Source organism: Aquarana catesbeiana, linkage group LG01 (assembly GCF_042186555.1).
Source record: "Aquarana catesbeiana isolate 2022-GZ linkage group LG01, ASM4218655v1, whole genome shotgun sequence".
Taxonomy (NCBI): domain Eukaryota; kingdom Metazoa; phylum Chordata; class Amphibia; order Anura; family Ranidae; genus Aquarana; species Aquarana catesbeiana.
Window position 1 is genome coordinate 47,750,674 of NC_133324.1, and position 18,343 is coordinate 47,769,016.

Below are 18,343 nucleotides of genomic sequence, written 5' to 3' on the forward strand. Positions count from 1 at the left end.
AGGTAGATCTTAACCTATGAATGTTTGCCTACCCCTGACTTAAAGCTTTTGTTGGAAATGGGTTTCATATTCTAGGACTAGTGGTGAACTGATTGATGAAGATGTTGCTTGTTCTTTCGCTAAAGAGAGCCTATTAGTGCAGTTCACATTGCAGAAGGATTCCCCTGGGATTTCTAGAGGTGATGCTCCATGATGTATACTAGCTCCAGCCTGTTACTGTGAAATCTTTTCCTCTTGCAGGGTCCCGGGATGGTTCGATGGCTTTGTGGGAGATAAACGACGAGGTGATGAATAAATGTAACTTTCAACACAGCCATTCTCGGGTGCCGGTCTACGCACATATTGACCACAAGGCTTTGAAAGATATCCCAAAAGAAACTAACAACTCCTCCAACTGTAAGGTGCGCGCCCTGGCCTTCAACAGCAAGAACAAGGTAATTTGTGGCAGCCCCTTTTGCTATGTTACCGTCAACTTAATTCCAGACATCAGCAGAATGAATTCTTTGGTTGGTGAATGTAATTGTCCTTGATAGCCGTTCTTCCCAGAAAGGGGATATTTTACCAGCATGGATAAGAAAACTCAGTGGTAAAGACATCCTGTTGTAAGACCATGTCAACAAAAACCTTTCACATTATTTCAAACTGTATACCTCAATATTGGATGTATTGTCCGTAGCCCCAGCAGATGTTGCATTCTGTAACAGCCTTTCTTTACCATCTCTACCCCGATGACACCCAAATCTATCTGTCTACTCCTCACCTCACTCCTTCTGTCTTCTCTCACATTACAGACTGACATATTGGCATGGATGTCACACCACTTCCTTAAACTAAATCTCTCTAAAACCGAGCTGATAATAATTCTGATTTTAATGATAAATTAATGATTTTAAGCTGTTATGAGCAGGGCCCTCATAACCCTCCTTGTATTTTATTGTATTGTAATTGTCAGGGTGGATTTGATTTTAAATCATTGATATTTTTTTTTTATCCACCCTGGTAATTGCACTGTCTCCCTTTTTTTTAGATTGTAAAGCGCTGCTTGAACTGTTGGCTTTATATAAATCCTATATAATAATCATATTTGTACCATGGAGGAACTCTTAAAATAATTGTAAAAAGTGAATACAAAATAGAAATGATACCTAGATGGCTGTAGTACCAGTCCTAGCTGCAGCTGTCCCTTGCTGGCTCTACACAGAGAATTGAGCAATCAAAAACCACTGATCGCTCAGTTCTTGGTATTCAGTCTGCAGAGAGCCGGTGACTGTCAGTCACTGGCTCTCTGCTCCTGTCCCTCCCAGCGCTCACTGGAGCGTCGGGCTGTGCAGAGGGGTGGTTGGCTCAGTCTCCCATCAGCTCGCTGAAAGGCTGAGCCAGCTTCCGGTCCAGACATCTGGGTGGATATCCCAACTGTAAAGTCAGGATCTTTCCAGAGCCTGGACTGGCTGAGTGATGTCAGCCGACAGAGAACTGTAGCCCGGTGAGGGCTAAAAAAAAGTCACAGGAGTGCAGAACCCAAGTGCACTCCTGTGATCCATAGGAAAGTAGGGCCAAAATAGCATTGGCCATGCTTCTTTAAGTTGACAGGGTCTGTTTTAATCATTATCCTTTTTCCCTGCACTGGGGGGAAAAAAAAGCTTTTGCTGCAATATTCCACTTTCATTCCAGTGCATCCCACCACAGAAAATGCTCTTCCCCAGTAGAGGCCGCTACTCTACGTGGTTGCATGACAACCAGAGGATTTCAACCCACCTAATGTGAGCCCAGGCCGCCATGGACACATCCCTTGAGAGTTAGCTTGAGCACACAATTCTTCAGCTGAGATCTTCATTCATCATGTGAGAACTATTCAGTGCGATGATAAAGACTGCTACATAGGAGACATAGGAGGGCATGTATTAACGAGAGATGTTTCCATCTTGATGAGATTTAAATCAAACTAGTCTTTTTATGTACAGTGAGTATAGAAAAGAATAGCCCCCCCCCCCTTTTTTTTAAATCGTATTTTGTTGCTTTGCAGGCAGAAATGAAGAGAGACAGTTTTTGTTTTTATCCAGGTGTAGTTACTCAGTGCAACTTATAACATCCAAGTGAAAGATCTAACACCAGCATGTCAGGGAAAAAAAAAAATTCAAAAACAGAATCACTGAGTAAAAAAAAAGGACCACCCCCTCCTAAACAATTACTCAAACTCAATCAGGTGTAGCTAATCACCTTCTCAATGGCACACAAAGCCATTTTACTTTTAACTGTATTCAGCTGTGGTCATTTTGATTAGCTCAGCATGAAGAGAGCTTTCTGGAGCATTTCAGTCCCTGGTAGTGCAACTGAAGCAAACAATCAAGAATGGGTGTCAAGGCACGGGATCTCCGGGATCAAGTTGTGAAGAGGTGCAAGTCAAGAGATGGATATCAAAAAATTCAAAGACTTTATCAATGCCTAATAGCCCAATGAAGTCTATAATTTAAGAAGTGGAAGGTATTTGGTACAACACAGACCCTCCCTGGATTGGGACGTTGCTCCAAACTTAATGAAAGAGCCAGCAGGAAACTGGTCAGAGGCTACCAAGAGGCCTACACCAACTCCTGAAGCAGTTGCAGGAATTGATGAGTGAGTGGTCATTGTGTACATGTGACAACAATATCACAAATTCTCTACAAATGTGGCTTGTATGGGAGGGGTGCAAGAAAAAAAGGCGCTCAAAGGCCACATGCAGTCACCACTGAGCTTTGCCAGAATGCACCTTGAAGATTCTGAGGCCACATGGAAAAGTGTTCTGGTCAGAAGAGACTTTGCAGATTAGAAGGAAAATGGATGGGGCAAAATACCATCAAATTCTTGAAAATCTGCTGCCCTCTGCCAGAAAGTTGTCAATGGGAAGAAGATTTCCCATCCAACATGACAATGACCCAAAGCACACAGCAAACATGAGCACACAAAGGTTGAAGGAGAAAAAGGTGAATGTCCCTGCATGGCCCAGTCAGAGCCCAGACCTAAACCCCATTGAAAATCTGTGGAATGATTTGAAAACTGCAGTTCATAAATGTAACTGAACAAGAGCAGCTCTGCAAAGAGTAGACAAATATTGCAAAGTCTAGATGTGCAAAGTTAGTAGAGACAAATCCCAACAGACTAAAGGCTGGAATTAAAGAAAATGGTGGTTTAACAAAATGTTGACACAAGGGGGTGATCCTTTTTACAACTCGGTGATTCTGTTTTTTTTTTTATTTTATTTTTTTTATTGTTTTCCTAACCTGTTGGTGTTTATATTGGTCACTTGGATGTTATAAGTTGTATAAGTAAACACAGCTGGATAAAGCAAAAAGTCTGTCTTCATTTCAGGCTGCAAAGCAAAATGTAATCATTTTAAGGGGGTGATTCTTTCCTATACTCACTGTATATCCAACAAAATGGAAATACTATTTTTTAATTTATAAAAGTACAGTATGTTTCTACATTTTATGTGTTTCTTAATGAAGTATAATATATGCAGGAACTGGGTGCCGTGTCCCTGGATGGTTACTTTCACCTGTGGAAAGCGGAACAAACACTAGCTAAGGTAACTTTTATTTATATATTTTTTTTCATTCTCAGCAAATCTGTACAATTATGCGAGACCAGCCGCTCAGGGAGTGCATTGTTTTCAACAAGTCAGCCAGCTTATAGAAGTGCCTTGGAAGCTAAAGCATTAACCACTTCAGCCCTGGAAGATTTGGCTGCTGAATCACCAGGCCATTTTTTGCAGTTTGGCACCGTCGCTTTAACTGACAATTGCGCGGTCATGCGACGTTGCTCCCAGACAAAATTTTCGTCCTTTTTTTCCCCACAAATAGAGCTTTCTTTTGGAGGTATTTGATCGCCTCTGCAGTTATTTTTTGCGCTATAAACAAAAAAATAGCGACAATTTAAAAAAAAACACAATGGGGGTTATTTACTAAAGGCAAATCCACTTTGCACTGAAAGTGCAAAGTGCACTTGAAAGTGCAGTCGCTGTAGATCCGAGGGGGACATGCAAGGAAAATAAACAGCATTTTAGCTTGCACATGATTGGATAATCAAATCAGCAGAGCTTCCTCTCTTTTCAGATCTACCCCTCAGATTTACAGCGACTGCACATCCAAGTGCAAATTCAAGTGCACTTTGCACTTGTAGTTTGCACTTGTGGTGCAAAGTGGATTTGCCTTTCGTAAATAACCTCCTATGTTTTGTACTTTTTGCTATAATAAATATCCCTATTTGCTTTTAAAAAAAAAAAAAAAAAAATTTTCTCAGTTTAGGCCGATATGTATTCTACATATTTTTGGTAAAAAAAAATCGCAGTAAGCGTATATTGATTGGTTTGCGTAAAAGTTAAAGCGTCTACAAAATAGGGGATAGATTTATGGCATTTTTAATTTAATTTTTTTTTTTTTTTTTTACTAGTAATGGCGGCGATCTGCGATTTAAATTTTTTTTTTTTTTATCGGGACTGCGACATTGTGGCGGACACTTTTGACACATTTTTGGGACCATTGGCATTTTATACAGCGATCAGTGCTATAAAAATCACTGATTACCGTAAAAATGTCACTGGCGGGGAAGGGGTTAACACTAGGGGGTGATCAAGGGGTTAACTGTGTTCCCTAGTGTGTGTTCTAATTGTAGGGGGAGGGAACTGACCTAGAGGAAATGACAGATCGTGATTCCTAGCTATTAGGAACACACGATCTGTCACTCCTCAGAGAACACAACAGGGATTTGTGTGTTTACACACACACTTCTGTTCTGCCTCTGGTGCCTGCGATCGCTTGTGGCCAGTGGTCATGGCGACCATCGGCCACGAGCGTCGGCACCCCCGCAGTGCAGCGGGCGCGTGCGCTCACCCCTGCTATCCCGATCCCACGAGCCGACGTATAGCTACGACGGCTCGCGGGATCGTTCCGACCCGCCGCAGTAAAATGACAGCTGCTGGTCGGCAAGCGGTTAAAGCGCAACCCCTATGCAATGTGGCACAGCAGAAATTAGGACCAGGGAAAAGGGATTATGTCATTGTTTCCAGGCAGACTGAAAATCAGACTTCTGAAGGCAGTACTTATTTTTTTTACATAGTTTTCAAAGTTGCTATGTGGGAATTGCTGTAAGAGCTTGCGCCCCAGAGTTGCTCATCCCTGGGCATTGTACCGAGGTTGTACACTAAGCAGTGCATGCATGGCTCTGTGTACAACCAGGGCTGCAGCGGGAGGGGCTGAGACCCCCAGCTGATGTCAGCTGGGAGGTCATGTGGCTGTTGTGCTGTCCGCTCATGTGACCAAAGGGAACTGATCTAAGGCTGGGTTCACACTGCAGCACGGAGCAGCTTACATCAGGGGTCTGGTGTGTCCCTGTTTACTGTTTTCAGGTCCGATTTCAGTCTGAATTTTTGGCTTGAAGACCAGAAGATGCACAGGACTCCTATGCAATTCGCACCGGAGCCACTCCAGGCATGTGTTAACCAGCTTCATAGAGAGCCGGTCACAATCTCAAGCCCAATCTCTCAAACCCAGCCTAAAAGAGGGTATTTAGAGGAATAGTTTTAAACAAACAAGTACACAGTGTTGTATAGCTTTGTAGAATAGAGGGGCTGGCAATATTCCTCCTTTGATTTTATTGCCAGCTACTAATGGCAGCGGGAGAGGTGGTTTTATTATTGGCTCAGACACTGGAGCTGATGGGCAGGGAGGAAGGGAGGTGGGGAGGAGAGAGGAGAGCAGCAGGATGGCGGAGGCACATAAATTGACCACAGTATCATGGATCAGCAGCCATAATTACTGTGGTCAGTTTACATAGGAGGACACAGGTATAGGCAGGATCAGCCAGGTTTTTTTATAACGTAGAGAGGGACAAATGGCTGTGCATCCTGCTTTAAAGGAACAGGATCCACTAAAATCGCAGCCTTTTTCCTTTTATTTTCTAGGGAGAGTAGAATCTTGTCAGCCTGCCATGACTCCTCATGTCAGAGGGCACAGCAGAAGCCTTAGTGTGACATACTAGTGGAACAAAGCAGGCAGGTACTACAACAGAGAGCCACAGTCCTCTGTAAAGGAAGAAGCTTTATACCTTGCTCTTCGGCAGGGACTGTGCTAACATTTTTGCACTTTTGGAGAGACCATGGCACCACTTCTATCCAAAACGGAGTGTCCCCCTATGGGTGGCATGGTTTCTCCTGCCCAGATCTCTTCAAGAAATATAATTTTCAATGCAGCGCCCACTGGAGAGGCAAATATAATGCTTCACGTTCAGGACATTCTGCTTCACCTAGAGACAGGATCGATTTATTGTCAGAAGAATTGCCCAGTACTTGGTGAAGTTGTAAGTTCCATAGAGTGTAAGGTTGGACATAGATTTAGTGCTTTGCAAAAATCAGCTGTTATGATCCAGTTTAGTCTGTCTTTTATATGAGTTTGAACTGTAAGAGGAGAATGAGATTGCACAAATGTATCAACTGGCATTTCAGCCTGTATGGATTTAAATATGTATTGATTGCTGTGATTTCTGGTTTTGTGCAGCTTCTCTCCATCAAGTTACCGTACTGCAGAGAGAACGTGTGCCTGTCCTATGGCCTGGAGTGGTCTGTCTATGCGGTGGGATCGCAGGGTCATGTTTCTTTCTTGGACCCCCGGCAGCCTCCACAGAACGTCAAGTCCGTGTACTGCAGGGAGCAGGGCAGCGGTGAGTGTGGTCATAGTCTGTATCAAACTGGAAGTTGGACAATTCTTTTTCTTGTCATTTTGATGTACAGAATATCACATCCCCCCCCCCCCCCTTTTTTTTTTTTTTTTTTTTTTTTAAATTTATTTAACCGCTTGCCAACCAGCTGCCTTCATACTGCGGCAGGTCGGCACAATCCCGCGAGCCGTCGTAGCTATACGTCGGCTCGTGGGATCGGGATAGCAGTGGCGAGCGCACGCGCCCGCTTCACTGCGGGGGTGCCGATGTTCGTGGCAGATGGTCGCCATGACCGCCGGCCACGAGCAATCGCAGGCATGAGAGGCAGAATAGGGACGTGTGTGTAAACACACAAATCCCTGTTCTGTTCTGTGAGGAGCGACAGATTGTGATTTCCTAATAGCTAGGAACCACGATCTGTCATTTCCTCTAGGTCAGTTCCCTCCCCCTACAGTTAGAACACACACTAGGGAACACAGTTAACCCCTTGATCGCCCCCTAGTGTTAACCCCTTCCCTGCCAGTGACATTTATACAGCAATCAGTGCATTTTTATAGCACTGATCGCGGTATAATTGTTAATCGTCCCAAAAATGTGTCCGCCATAATGTCGCAGTCACGATAAAAATTGCAGATCGCCACCATTACTAGTAAAAAAAAAAAATTAATAAAAATGCCATAAATCTATCCCCTATTTTGTAGACGCTATAACTTTTGCGCAAACCAATCAATATATGCTTATTGCGATTTTTTTTCTTTTTCTTTTTTTTTTTTTTTTATTACCAAAATTATGTAGAAGAATACATATCGGCCTAAACTGAGGAAAAAAAATAGCTTCTCTTTTTTTTTTTTTTTTTTTTTTTTTTTTTTAAAGGGGATATTATAGCAAAAAAGTACAAAATGTGGTTTTTTTTTTTTTTTTTTTTTTTTTTTTTTTTGTTTATAGCACAAAAAAAACAAAACGCAGAGATGAACAAATACCACCAACAGAAAGCTCTATTTGTGGGAAAAAATGTAAATGTAAATTTTGTTTGGTACAACGTTGCACGACCGCGCAATTGTCAGTTAAAGTGACGCAGTGCCGTATCGAAAAAAAATGCTCTGATCATTAAGCAGCCAAGTCTTCCTGGGCTGAAGTAGTTAATCAACAATACAAACAAGTTATTCAGAAAAAAAAACACAATAAACAAAACCAACACTGCATAAAAGGATAAAGGGAAAGAAAGAGGGAAAAAAATCACATCCCAAAAGTGGAGTTCCAGTCCCCCAATCCATATTTTTTTTTTTTTTTTTTTTCTTCTAAAAGCTGCCCCGCAATTATTACTTCCACTGCAACATTAGCATAATGACAGCAATGTGGTCTTTTTTTTTTTTTTAATTAAATTATTCTAAACTAACCTGATCTTGGAAGCAGGCAGGGTCCATGACTGCTGTGGGCATCGGAAGCATGCTTGTCTTCATTTCCGGGATTCAGTGCAGCTGTCTTCCCAGAATGCACCTCGCGATCTCGCATGCCCATTAATGCCACTGCTATGGTATATGGCTATGGTAATTCCGGCAGGTTGCCATAGCAATGGCACCTAACTCCTCCCGTTCGCTGCGTTTCCAATCTTGAGGTCATGTGAGATTTTGGCATTGGGCGACTCCCATGGACACCTGGGATAGGTGACGCCTATATTCCAGGAATCCATGGGAATTGCCTTGTGACGTAATCGACTAGGCGCCAAAGGCGGAAGTGTGGCATGAAGACAGAGAAAAAAGGTATTTAGAGAAAAAAAATAAAATAAATGATTGCCATTTAGAATAGCAGTGAGGATGTCCATGAGAATGACTGACTGTAAATGGGGGGGAAAAAAAAAATGTGAGGAACTCAGCTTTAATAATGGTCCCCGTATTCCTTCAATCGCACTATTAGCAACTTGCCTCATCTGTACAGAAGTCCGTTGGATAAAGCAGAGGTTTACATTATAACGTTGGCAGATAATTAATAATTATATACACACACTTCTTTAATACAGACAAGTCACAGAACAAATGTGGAGGTTAGACCTTACAGAGACACAGACAGGAATGCAACCCTGAACGGGAGTCCTACCTCTTCTCCAAATAAATACATTTTTATAATATTATTATTTATTTATTTATTTGGAGAAGAGGTAGGACTCCCGTTCAGGGTTGCATTCCTGTCTGTGTCTCTGTAAGGTCTAACCTCCACATTTGTTCTGTGACTTGTCTGTATTAAAGAAAGCAAGGGGGAATTCCACAATTTTTGTTTGTCACTGGAGCAGAAATTGAGGGGAAACTAGAAGACATTTTTTTGGGTGACAACTGTCAGAGATGCAGTTTCTCTCTCTGTTTCAGGGAAATTTCCACTTCCTGTTTTCAGGGACAGCACATGCAGGAAAATCTCCCCAAGGGGGCACAGATGGAAACAAAGCCTAAAGTTCCCCTTTCTACACTTTGCAAAACCTTCTTCTTTTTTTTTTTTTTTTTTTTTTTTTCTTTTCTGGAATTGCATTTTAATGTAGGTTTCTATGTACGTGGCGTCTGCTTTTTTGACCTTTACCCAACAAAAGCAGTAAGCTCTCTACAGCAGTGTTTCTCAACTCCAGTCCTCAAGTCGCCCCAACAGGTCATGTTTTCAGGATTTCCCTCCTGATGAAACGGCTGTGGTAATTACTAAGGCAGTGAAACTGATCAAATCACCTGTGCAAAATAATGGAAGGCCTGAAAACATGACCTATTGTTGGGGCGCCTTGAGGACTGGAGTTCGGAAACACTGCTCTGCAGTCATGATTGGTAGCTAGTTATGTTTGTTTTTGTTTTTTAACCACTTAGGGACTGAGCCTCTTTCTGAGATTTGGTGTTTACAAGTTAAAAACAGTTTTTTTTTGCTAGAAAATTACTTGGAACCCCCAAACATATTATAATTTATTTTAAAATAAATGAGAAACCAGGCCTATTCCCAAACAAACAAGCGTTCTTAGAATAGTGAAATAGATTGTGTCAATTATCTCAGCCAAGGTAATGGCAACTGCTGCTGCCTAAAAATAGACTTTTTTTTTTTTTTTTCTTTAAAACAAAAAAAGGTCAAAATTTAAATGAAAGCCAAAAAGTGCGATAGACTTGGGCAGCGCTTATACACATGATTATTCACATAACGTGAGCAATCTATTCAACATATGTCCATTCTATGCAGTCCGTGCACAATATGCAAATGAAGTTTATCATCAAATGGTACAGAGAAAAGCCAGTCCTTTTAAAATCACTTGAGATAAAATTTGCTGACACCGAAAGATAGCACCTTCACAGGTGCACAGAGAGAAGAGAGGGGGGTGTGCAAAGGAACCCCCTCTTAAAAAAATCTTACCAGAAAAGAGCAATAATCATATATATATATATATATATATATATATATATATATATATATATTAGGGCTGCAACTAACGATTATTTTCATAATCGATTAGTTGGCCGATTATTGTTTCGATTAATCGATTATTCGGTAATAACCTTAAAATAAAGTGTGGTGTATAATTTAGTTAATGTGTAAAGTTTAAAAAAAAGTTAATTTATTCTTAAATATCTCTATGCAGTAGAAAATAACAATAACCAACTATATGGTTAGGGAGCAAAATATTGAATCCACTCTGAGCATAACAGACAAAAGAGATATACTGTATATACTATTATGCCCTGTACACACGGTCGGATTTTCCGACGGAAAATGTGTGATAGAACCTTGTTGTCGGAAATTCCGACCGTGCGTAGGCTCCATCACACATTTTCCATTGGATTTTCCGACACACAAAGTTTGAGAGCAGGATATAAAATTTTCCGACAACAAAATCTGTTGTTGGAAATTCCATTCGTGTGTACACAAATCCGACGGACAAAGTGCCATGCATGCTCAGAATAAATAAAGAGATGAAAGCTATTGGCCACTGCCCAGTTTATAGTCCCGACGTACATGTTTTACGTCACCGCGTTCAGAATGATCGGATTTTCCGACAACTTTGTGTGACCGTGTGTATGCAAGACAAGTTTGAGCCAACATCCGTCGGAAAAAATCCTAGGATTTTGTTGTCGGAATGTCCGAACAAAGTCCGACCGTGTGTACGGGGCATTAGAGGAGATATACTGTATATACTATTAAAGGGTGAATCTGGTAAATATCATCAGTCTCAGTGATCAATTTTTTTTATTAAAAACAAAAACAATGTCTTCCTTTAAAATTTAATGTCATTTTAAGAACGTTCATTCTTTCATTCAGCGAATGTACAAAGATTTTTCGACTGAATATTCTCGTCTGAAAATTGATCCGTGTGGCCAGCATAAGGCTCGGTACACACCTATGCAGTTTGCTTTTGATTGTTTTTGCTGTGCGTTTTGATTTCTGCGTACGTGATTTTGCTGCAATTTGCATTTTTTTTTGCCAGTTTGTTGGGCAGATTAAAAAACACAAATTGCTGCAAAAAGGCATTACATGCTTTTCTGTAGCTTTTCAATTGAAGTATATTGAACCAAAAAAAGCACTGTTTTGCGTGAACGTGTCCCATAGGAGACCATGTAAATGAACTGTAGTGCGTTTCTGCAAAAAGCACCAAAAAAACACATAGATGTGTACCAGGTCTAAGACGTTTAGTAACCTAATGGGGTTAAAAAAACTAAAATTAGCCCTTTATAGTACAAAAAAAGCAGATAATCACTACTGTAAGGGGTTAATTTTTTTTAGTGTAGAACTGTGAAAGTAATATTTGCAGTAGCGATTATTTGCTCTTCTATAAAGGGCTCATTTTAGGGTTTTATTTAACCCTATTATGTTACTGGCCGATTAATCGATTATGAAAATAGTAATCGATTAATTTCATAATCGATTAGTTGTTTCAGCCCTAATATAAATATATATATATATGCGCTGCCCGAGTCTATCGGACTTTTTTGTTTTCATATTATAATTTAATTTAAATAATTTATTATAATTTATATATTTTCTAACTCCCTAGAGAATAAAATGGCGGTCATTGCAATACTTTCTGTCACACTGTATTTGTGCAGCGGTCTTACAAGCGTATTGTGAAAGATAATGTTAAGCCGAGTAAATTGATATCCAACATGTCACGCTTCAAAATTACGCCCGCTTGTGGAATGGCGACAAAGTTTTACCCTTAAAAATCTCCATAGCTGACGTTTAAAAAAATTCTACAGGTTGCATGTTTTGAGTTACAGAGGAGGGCTAGGGCTAGAATTACTGCTATCGCTCTAATGCTCGTGGCGATACCTCACATGTGTGGTTTGAACACAGTTTTCATATGCGGGCGCTTTTTTACCTTTTTATTTTTACACTGATTTATTAAGAAACAAAAATTGACACTTTTTTGTTCCTATTACAAGGAATGTAAACATCCCTTGTAATAGAAAAAAAACATGACAGGACCTCGGATCTCATATTTACACTAAAATGCAAAAAAAAAATAAAAATTTTTTTGTCGTTTGAAAGAAAAAATGTCCCTTTAGGAGCTATGGGCGGAAGTGATGTTTTGACTTCGCTTCCGCCCTGCAATGGTATGGAGACGGATGGGGGCCATCTTCCCCTCACTCTTCTCCCATACCCAGCACCGAGAAGGATCCGATCGCTTTCCGCCGCTGTCGGCGGCTCCAGTAAGCGGCGGAGATATAAGTGATCTCTCAACGAATCTGCTGCGGAGACCACTTTTATCGGAAACCAGACTGCTCACTGAAGAAGAGGATACCGAGGTTATGGAAGCTAGCTGCTCCCATAACAATGATATACATTGGCACTTTGAAGAAGGATATCGGCGTGAGCCGGTCTGGAAGTGGTTAAACGGATTTCAAGCCTATCAGAGCTGCGCGATTCTGGCTAAAATGAGAATCACAATTTTAATTTTTTAATTTTTTTTCTTGCTTAGAATAAAGATCACGATTCTCGCGGCACAACATCATCTTTCACATTATACAATAAAATTGGGCTAACAGTGTTTTAGGATTTTTTTATTTTTATATTCATTAAAGTGTTTTTCTTCCCAAAAAATTGTGTTTGAAACAGCGCTGCGCAAATACAGTGTGACATAAAATATTGCAACAACTGCTATTTATTCTCTAGGATCTCTAAAATATATATATATATATATATATATATATATATATATATGGTTTGAAGTAATTTTCTAGCAAAGAATGGTTAAACCTCTGCACTGCAGCTGTGGTGACACTACAAATACCATCACGTCTCTGCCTCTAGGAGTCATGCCTGTGATTGTCAGGGTCTTGCAATGTCTAATGGGACTTTTCACCACAACTGCAGGGCTGGGGTAGCCTACCCCTGGGTTAAACTGCCCTCATTTACAAACCGAAGTTCATCCCTTTTTGATCTAAATAAAATAACTCAATTTTACCATGTTTCTCTTTATCTTGGCTTAGGCGATTTTGTGATATACTTGGCAGGCTGTCTTCTTTTTTTTTTTTTTTTTGGTCAGCTGTAAGCAGAGAATGGCTCTGCACTGAATTAAGGAAATGCTTTTTTAAGATCATGAGGGGGATTGAATCGCGATCTCGATTCTTTAACTATTATTCATGCAGCGCTACTATTGGACAAGGGGCAGTATGATTAGAAAACAAAGTTCTGCAGTCTGCTTGTGAACCCAAAGAGTGCTTTTTGGTAAGCACAGACTACGTGATATTTGCCGGGGCTTGAGGCCACGTGAGAATACTCGGTTTCTTTATGGCAGGAAAAGGGTTCTGTTTGTTATTTCTTCTTTAGCGCAAAATAAAGATTTGGATATGCTTATGTGCCCTGCTACAGTAATCCATTTTTGATCTCACAAAAAAAAATTCCCTCCACTGCTGCTGTTTGTAGTACTTGGCACTTAGGGGCCCTTTCACAGGGATCTAGTGCCCCCACAGCGTTATGAGCCACAGAGATGTACAGCAGGGGGCAGTGTGATGTGCATTTTTTTTGCATCTCACTGCTCCCTTTTTGTTAAAAAAAAAAAAAAAATCTTTTAAAATGTTCATACAGACACTTCATTCGTATGACTGCACAGAAGCGCAGTTTGCTGCAGTTCTGTGCAGTGACACAGATTTCCCAATAAACCGTGCATGTCACTTTTAACTACTTGCCGCCCGCGCTATAGCCAAAAGACGGCTGCAGCACGGGCCTTAATGGCCGGAGGGTGTCCATGGACGTCCTCCCGAGCAAGCGATGTCTGCGCGACCCGCTCTGTGATCACCGAGTCTGAGACTCGGCTGATCACAGATCCGAGTAAGGGATCGATCCCGGCCCCTTACCACGTGATCAGCTGTCAGCCAATGACGGCTGATCGCGTGATGTAAACAGAAGCTCGGTAATCTGTAATTTTTTATTTTCCTCGCACTAGCGAGGGGAAATAAAGCCGATCACCGGCTTCTGTCAGAGGGACATCGGCCCCTCACTCAGAAAGCAGCGACTGTACCCACCAGTGCCACCTGCCAGTGCCCACTGTGTCACCTGCCAGTGCTGGCAATCGATGCCCATCAGTGCCACCTATCAGTTCCGCCTTATCAGTGCAGCCTCATCAGTGCCCATTAGTGCAGGAGAAAACTTACCTGTTTTCAAAATTTTATGACAAACTATGAAACTGTTTTTTTGGGTTTTTTTTTTTTTTTTTGTTTAAATTTTGGTCCCTTTTTTTTGTTTTATTTAGCAAAAAATAAAATACCCAGCAGCAATTAAATACCACCAAAAGAAAGTGTGGAAAAAAAAAGATTATTTAATTTGGGTAAACTATAGCATGACCGCGCAATTGTCATTCAAAGAGTGACACCACTGAAAGCTGAAACTTGGTCTGGGCAGGAAGGGGGTTTGTGCCCAGTAAGCAAGTGGTTAACAATGCTTTTAATTGGTGGGCACACGACCATTCAGTTCCTCCTCTTCTACCTGCAACTCAGAGGGCTGTGACTTCTTTTGCTAAAGTCACAGTGGCTCCTTTGTTCTATAGAGACCTCACACATGTTCTCAGGCTGTAGAGAAGATACAGGAATGATCGACACTTCCTTCCTACAGCAGTCTGAAAAGCAGCCAAACTTGATATCAGTTGGGGTGGTGAGGGCTGTGACGACACATTCCATCTGTCAATGCTACAACGTGTCCAAACCCATTGAGAGCATTGACATAATAACTCAAGAAGCAGGGTCAGAAGTTGAGATATTGGTAGGAGCATCAGAGATCCAATAAAAGAAAAAAGGGAGCCTGAAAATAACACTTTGAATGTTTTGAATGAGTTGAATTAATTTTATTTCATCATATATCAATAAAAAACCTAAACTTGGTGTATTGTACAATCTTGACCGTAAAGTCTTCAGGAAAGGTTCAGATCTCAGTATGGCCAACTCCAAACCTGCTCTGTCTTACTAAAGTCTTAATTATTTTTGTTTGAAGGTATCCGGTCGGTGAGCTTCTATGAACATATAATCACCGTGGGGACTGGACAAGGTTCCCTCCTGTTCTATGACATTCGAGCTCAAAGCTTTCTGGATGATTCTATTGGCAGTATCCAGCCTTCAAAGTCAAGAGGAGAGATGCTGAAACTGACTACAGGAAAAGGCTGGTTGGTAAGTACTCACCTGGGTGTGCTTGGAGTACACGGGATTATCGCAAACTAACAATTCATAGCTGTCAATTTTGTTGGAGACATCTGTATAATTCTGGCCACACAAGATTTTTTTTTTTTTTTTTAATCTGAATCATGTTTTAGGGTCTGTACACACTGGTCTTAAAAAAAAAAAAAAACAAAAAAAAAACCAAAAGCCAGTTCTTTTGTCAGAAAAAAATGCTGATTATAGAGCGTCTTTGTACAGGCATTTATGAGCGTTTTAGCCTTTTTTTTTTTTTTTTTTCTTCCAGAAAACTCCTCTCAAAAACGTAAACCAGAAGGTTTTTTTATTTTTTTATTTTTTTTTTCTGCCTCAAAACACTTAAAGCTTAAAGCTTAAAATATGCCTCTAAATATCCTAATGGACACATAGGATAACATTGAGCTGCTTCTACAGGCAAAACGCAAACCTGTAGAAGCAGTATTTACTTAAGCTCAATGTGCCTAGATGCTTAACCTCACCCCCCCCTTTCTCACTGGGAACCTAGTGCACATATGCATGCATGTGCACACACCCCTTACTGGTGTCTTAAACCTTTCGCTGCCAGGTACGTACGTTGTACGGACCTAACGGCGGGGGGTATTGTACACAATCCAGTGGCTGCAGCCATCGGCATTGTATGTGAAATGGACAGGCAGCCTGCTGCCTGCCAGGTGAGAGCGTTCAGGCAGCTGCCGCCTAATCGCTTTCGCACACCCCCCCAGTACGGGCTCCCGCCATGCTTACCGGGCTCCGCTTGCCCATCCGTGGGCCCGGGACAGTTATGGCGGCTGGAGGGGAAGGAGAAGAGCGGCTACACATCCGCTCTCCTCCCCAGTGACCCAGAAAGTGACGTCTGACATCACTTCCGGGTCAAGTTTTCTTCGTCCCTGGCTTGCTCAGTCGGGGGGGAGACATGCAGGGTTATTTAGACCCTGAATGTCTCAATAAAGAGAACCTGTCAGCAAAAAACATCACATAGGGAACTTTTTGTCTCCTATGTGATTAAAAAAAAAAGTTACACCCAATTTTTTTTGAGGGCACCACCACATCCGTCTGGCAGATCGGATGAAAACTGACCTGCTTAGCGGGGATCAACGGAGTGCATCCCCCCCCCTGCTGAGCAAGCGGAGTCCACCGGGTCTATGTGAAAGGACCCAAAGATGAACAAATGCTTTCTAAAGACATTATCCTACAGTGATGTGAAAAAGTATTTGCCCCCTTTCTAAAAAAAAATGTTTGTGTATATTTATCGCACTTAAATGTTTCAGATCCTTAGACAAATTTTAATATTCCATAAAGATAACCCAAGTAAATGCAAAATGCAGTTTTTAAATATTTTAATTTATTAAGGGGAAAAAAGTTGTTCAAACCTGCCTGGCTCTATGTGGAAAAAGTAATTCCTCCTTGCTAAATCATGATGCAGATGCAACTGTGTTTAACCACATTTTTTGGAAAAATTTGTTAAATTTCACTTGCCACACCCAGGCCTGATTCCTGCCAGACCTGTTTAATCACGAAATCGCTTAAATAGAAGCTGTCTGACAAAGTGAAGCACGCTAAAAGATCTCAAAAAGCAACGCATCATCCCACGATCTAAAGCAATTCAAGAACAGATAAGAAACGGTCATTGACATGTATCAGTCTGGAAGAGGTTACAATGCCTTTCCTACGTTTTTGGGATTCCAGTATACCACGGTGAGAGCCATTTTCTACAAATAGAGATAACTTGGAACAGTGGTGAACCTTCCCAGGAGTGGTCGGCCATCCAAAAATACACCAGGGCCACAACAACGACTCATCCAAGAGGTCTTCAAAGAACCCAGAACAATATCCAAAGAACTGCAGGCCTTACTTGCCTCAGTTAATATCAGTGTTCATGATTCAACAATAAGTAAGGGACTGGGCAAACATGGCTCCATGGGAGAGTTCCAAGGTGAAAGCCACTGCTGACCAAACAGAACACAAATGGTGGTCTCACATTGGCCAAAAACATCTTGTTTATCCCCCAGACTTTTTTGGAAGTTGTGCATCCCGTTACATCTGGCATAAAGCTAACACATCATTTAAAAAAAACAAAACATCATACCAACAGTCACACATGGTGGGGTGGAAGTATGATGGTCTGGGGCTTCTTTGCAGCTTCAGGACCGAGATGACTTGCCATAATCGATGGAACCATGAATTCTGTGCTCTACCAGAAAATACTGAAGGTAACTGTCCGGCCATTAGTTCCTGACCTCAAGCTCAAGCGCACTTGGGTTATGCAGCAAGACAATGATCTGAAACACACCAGCAAGTCCACTTCTGAATGGCTCAAAAATAAAAAAAATTAAGCTTTTGGGGTGACATAGTCAAAGTCCGGACTTAAATCCCACTGAGATCCTGTGGAGTCACCTTAAACAGGCCGTTCATGCTGGAAAACCCTCCAATGTGACTTAATTCAAACAATTCTGAAAAGAGTGGGCCAAAGTTCCTCCACAGCGATGTGAGACTCATTGCCAGTTATCACAAACGCTTGATTGCAGTTGTTGCCACCAAAGGTGGCACAACCAGTTATTAGGGGGCAATTACTTTTTCACATTACCTTTTTAAATAACACATCTGGCTGACGTTTTAGCTCTCCCAGATTTACTTAATCAAGAGAGGAGACTTGAAAGGGTATTAGTCAGCCAAGTCCTGGATAAACATGAGAAAACAATAAAAATAAAGCACCTCTGAGTGCAGGTATTTATTGATGGCAATAAGCAAGTATTCACACTTACAACGAAGTAAGGAAAGTTCAGCTCCGAAAGGGAAATTATCCTTTCAGTCTCAACGTCCATCGCAGGAAGTTGCGAGATTTCTCCGAGGGGATGGCTGCGGTCCCCTGCACGGAGAGACAGGCAGCTGGGCTAGATGGAAGCTCCGTAATTCCGACAAGGCGCTCGTGGGCGTGTGACATCACCGGGATAGAGAGGAATACACAACGCGTTTCAGAGCATTCGCGAAGCTTATACTGGGCATGCGCGCTCCTTTTTCAAGTG

General features: G+C 41.4%; 1 protein-coding gene across 1 annotated transcript in view; it reads left to right on the forward strand.

Annotated features, from left to right (window-relative positions):
• Positions 1-18,343, forward strand: part of DCAF12 (DDB1 and CUL4 associated factor 12) — a 48,487-nt gene that overhangs the window by 18,638 nt on the left and 11,506 nt on the right. Inside the window, exons 5-8 of the mRNA XM_073618262.1 lie at positions 241-434; positions 3,497-3,562; positions 6,528-6,690; positions 15,124-15,296. Coding sequence (XP_073474363.1) covers positions 241-434; positions 3,497-3,562; positions 6,528-6,690; positions 15,124-15,296 — 596 coding nt within the window. The remainder of the gene's footprint in view (positions 1-240; positions 435-3,496; positions 3,563-6,527; positions 6,691-15,123; positions 15,297-18,343) is intronic.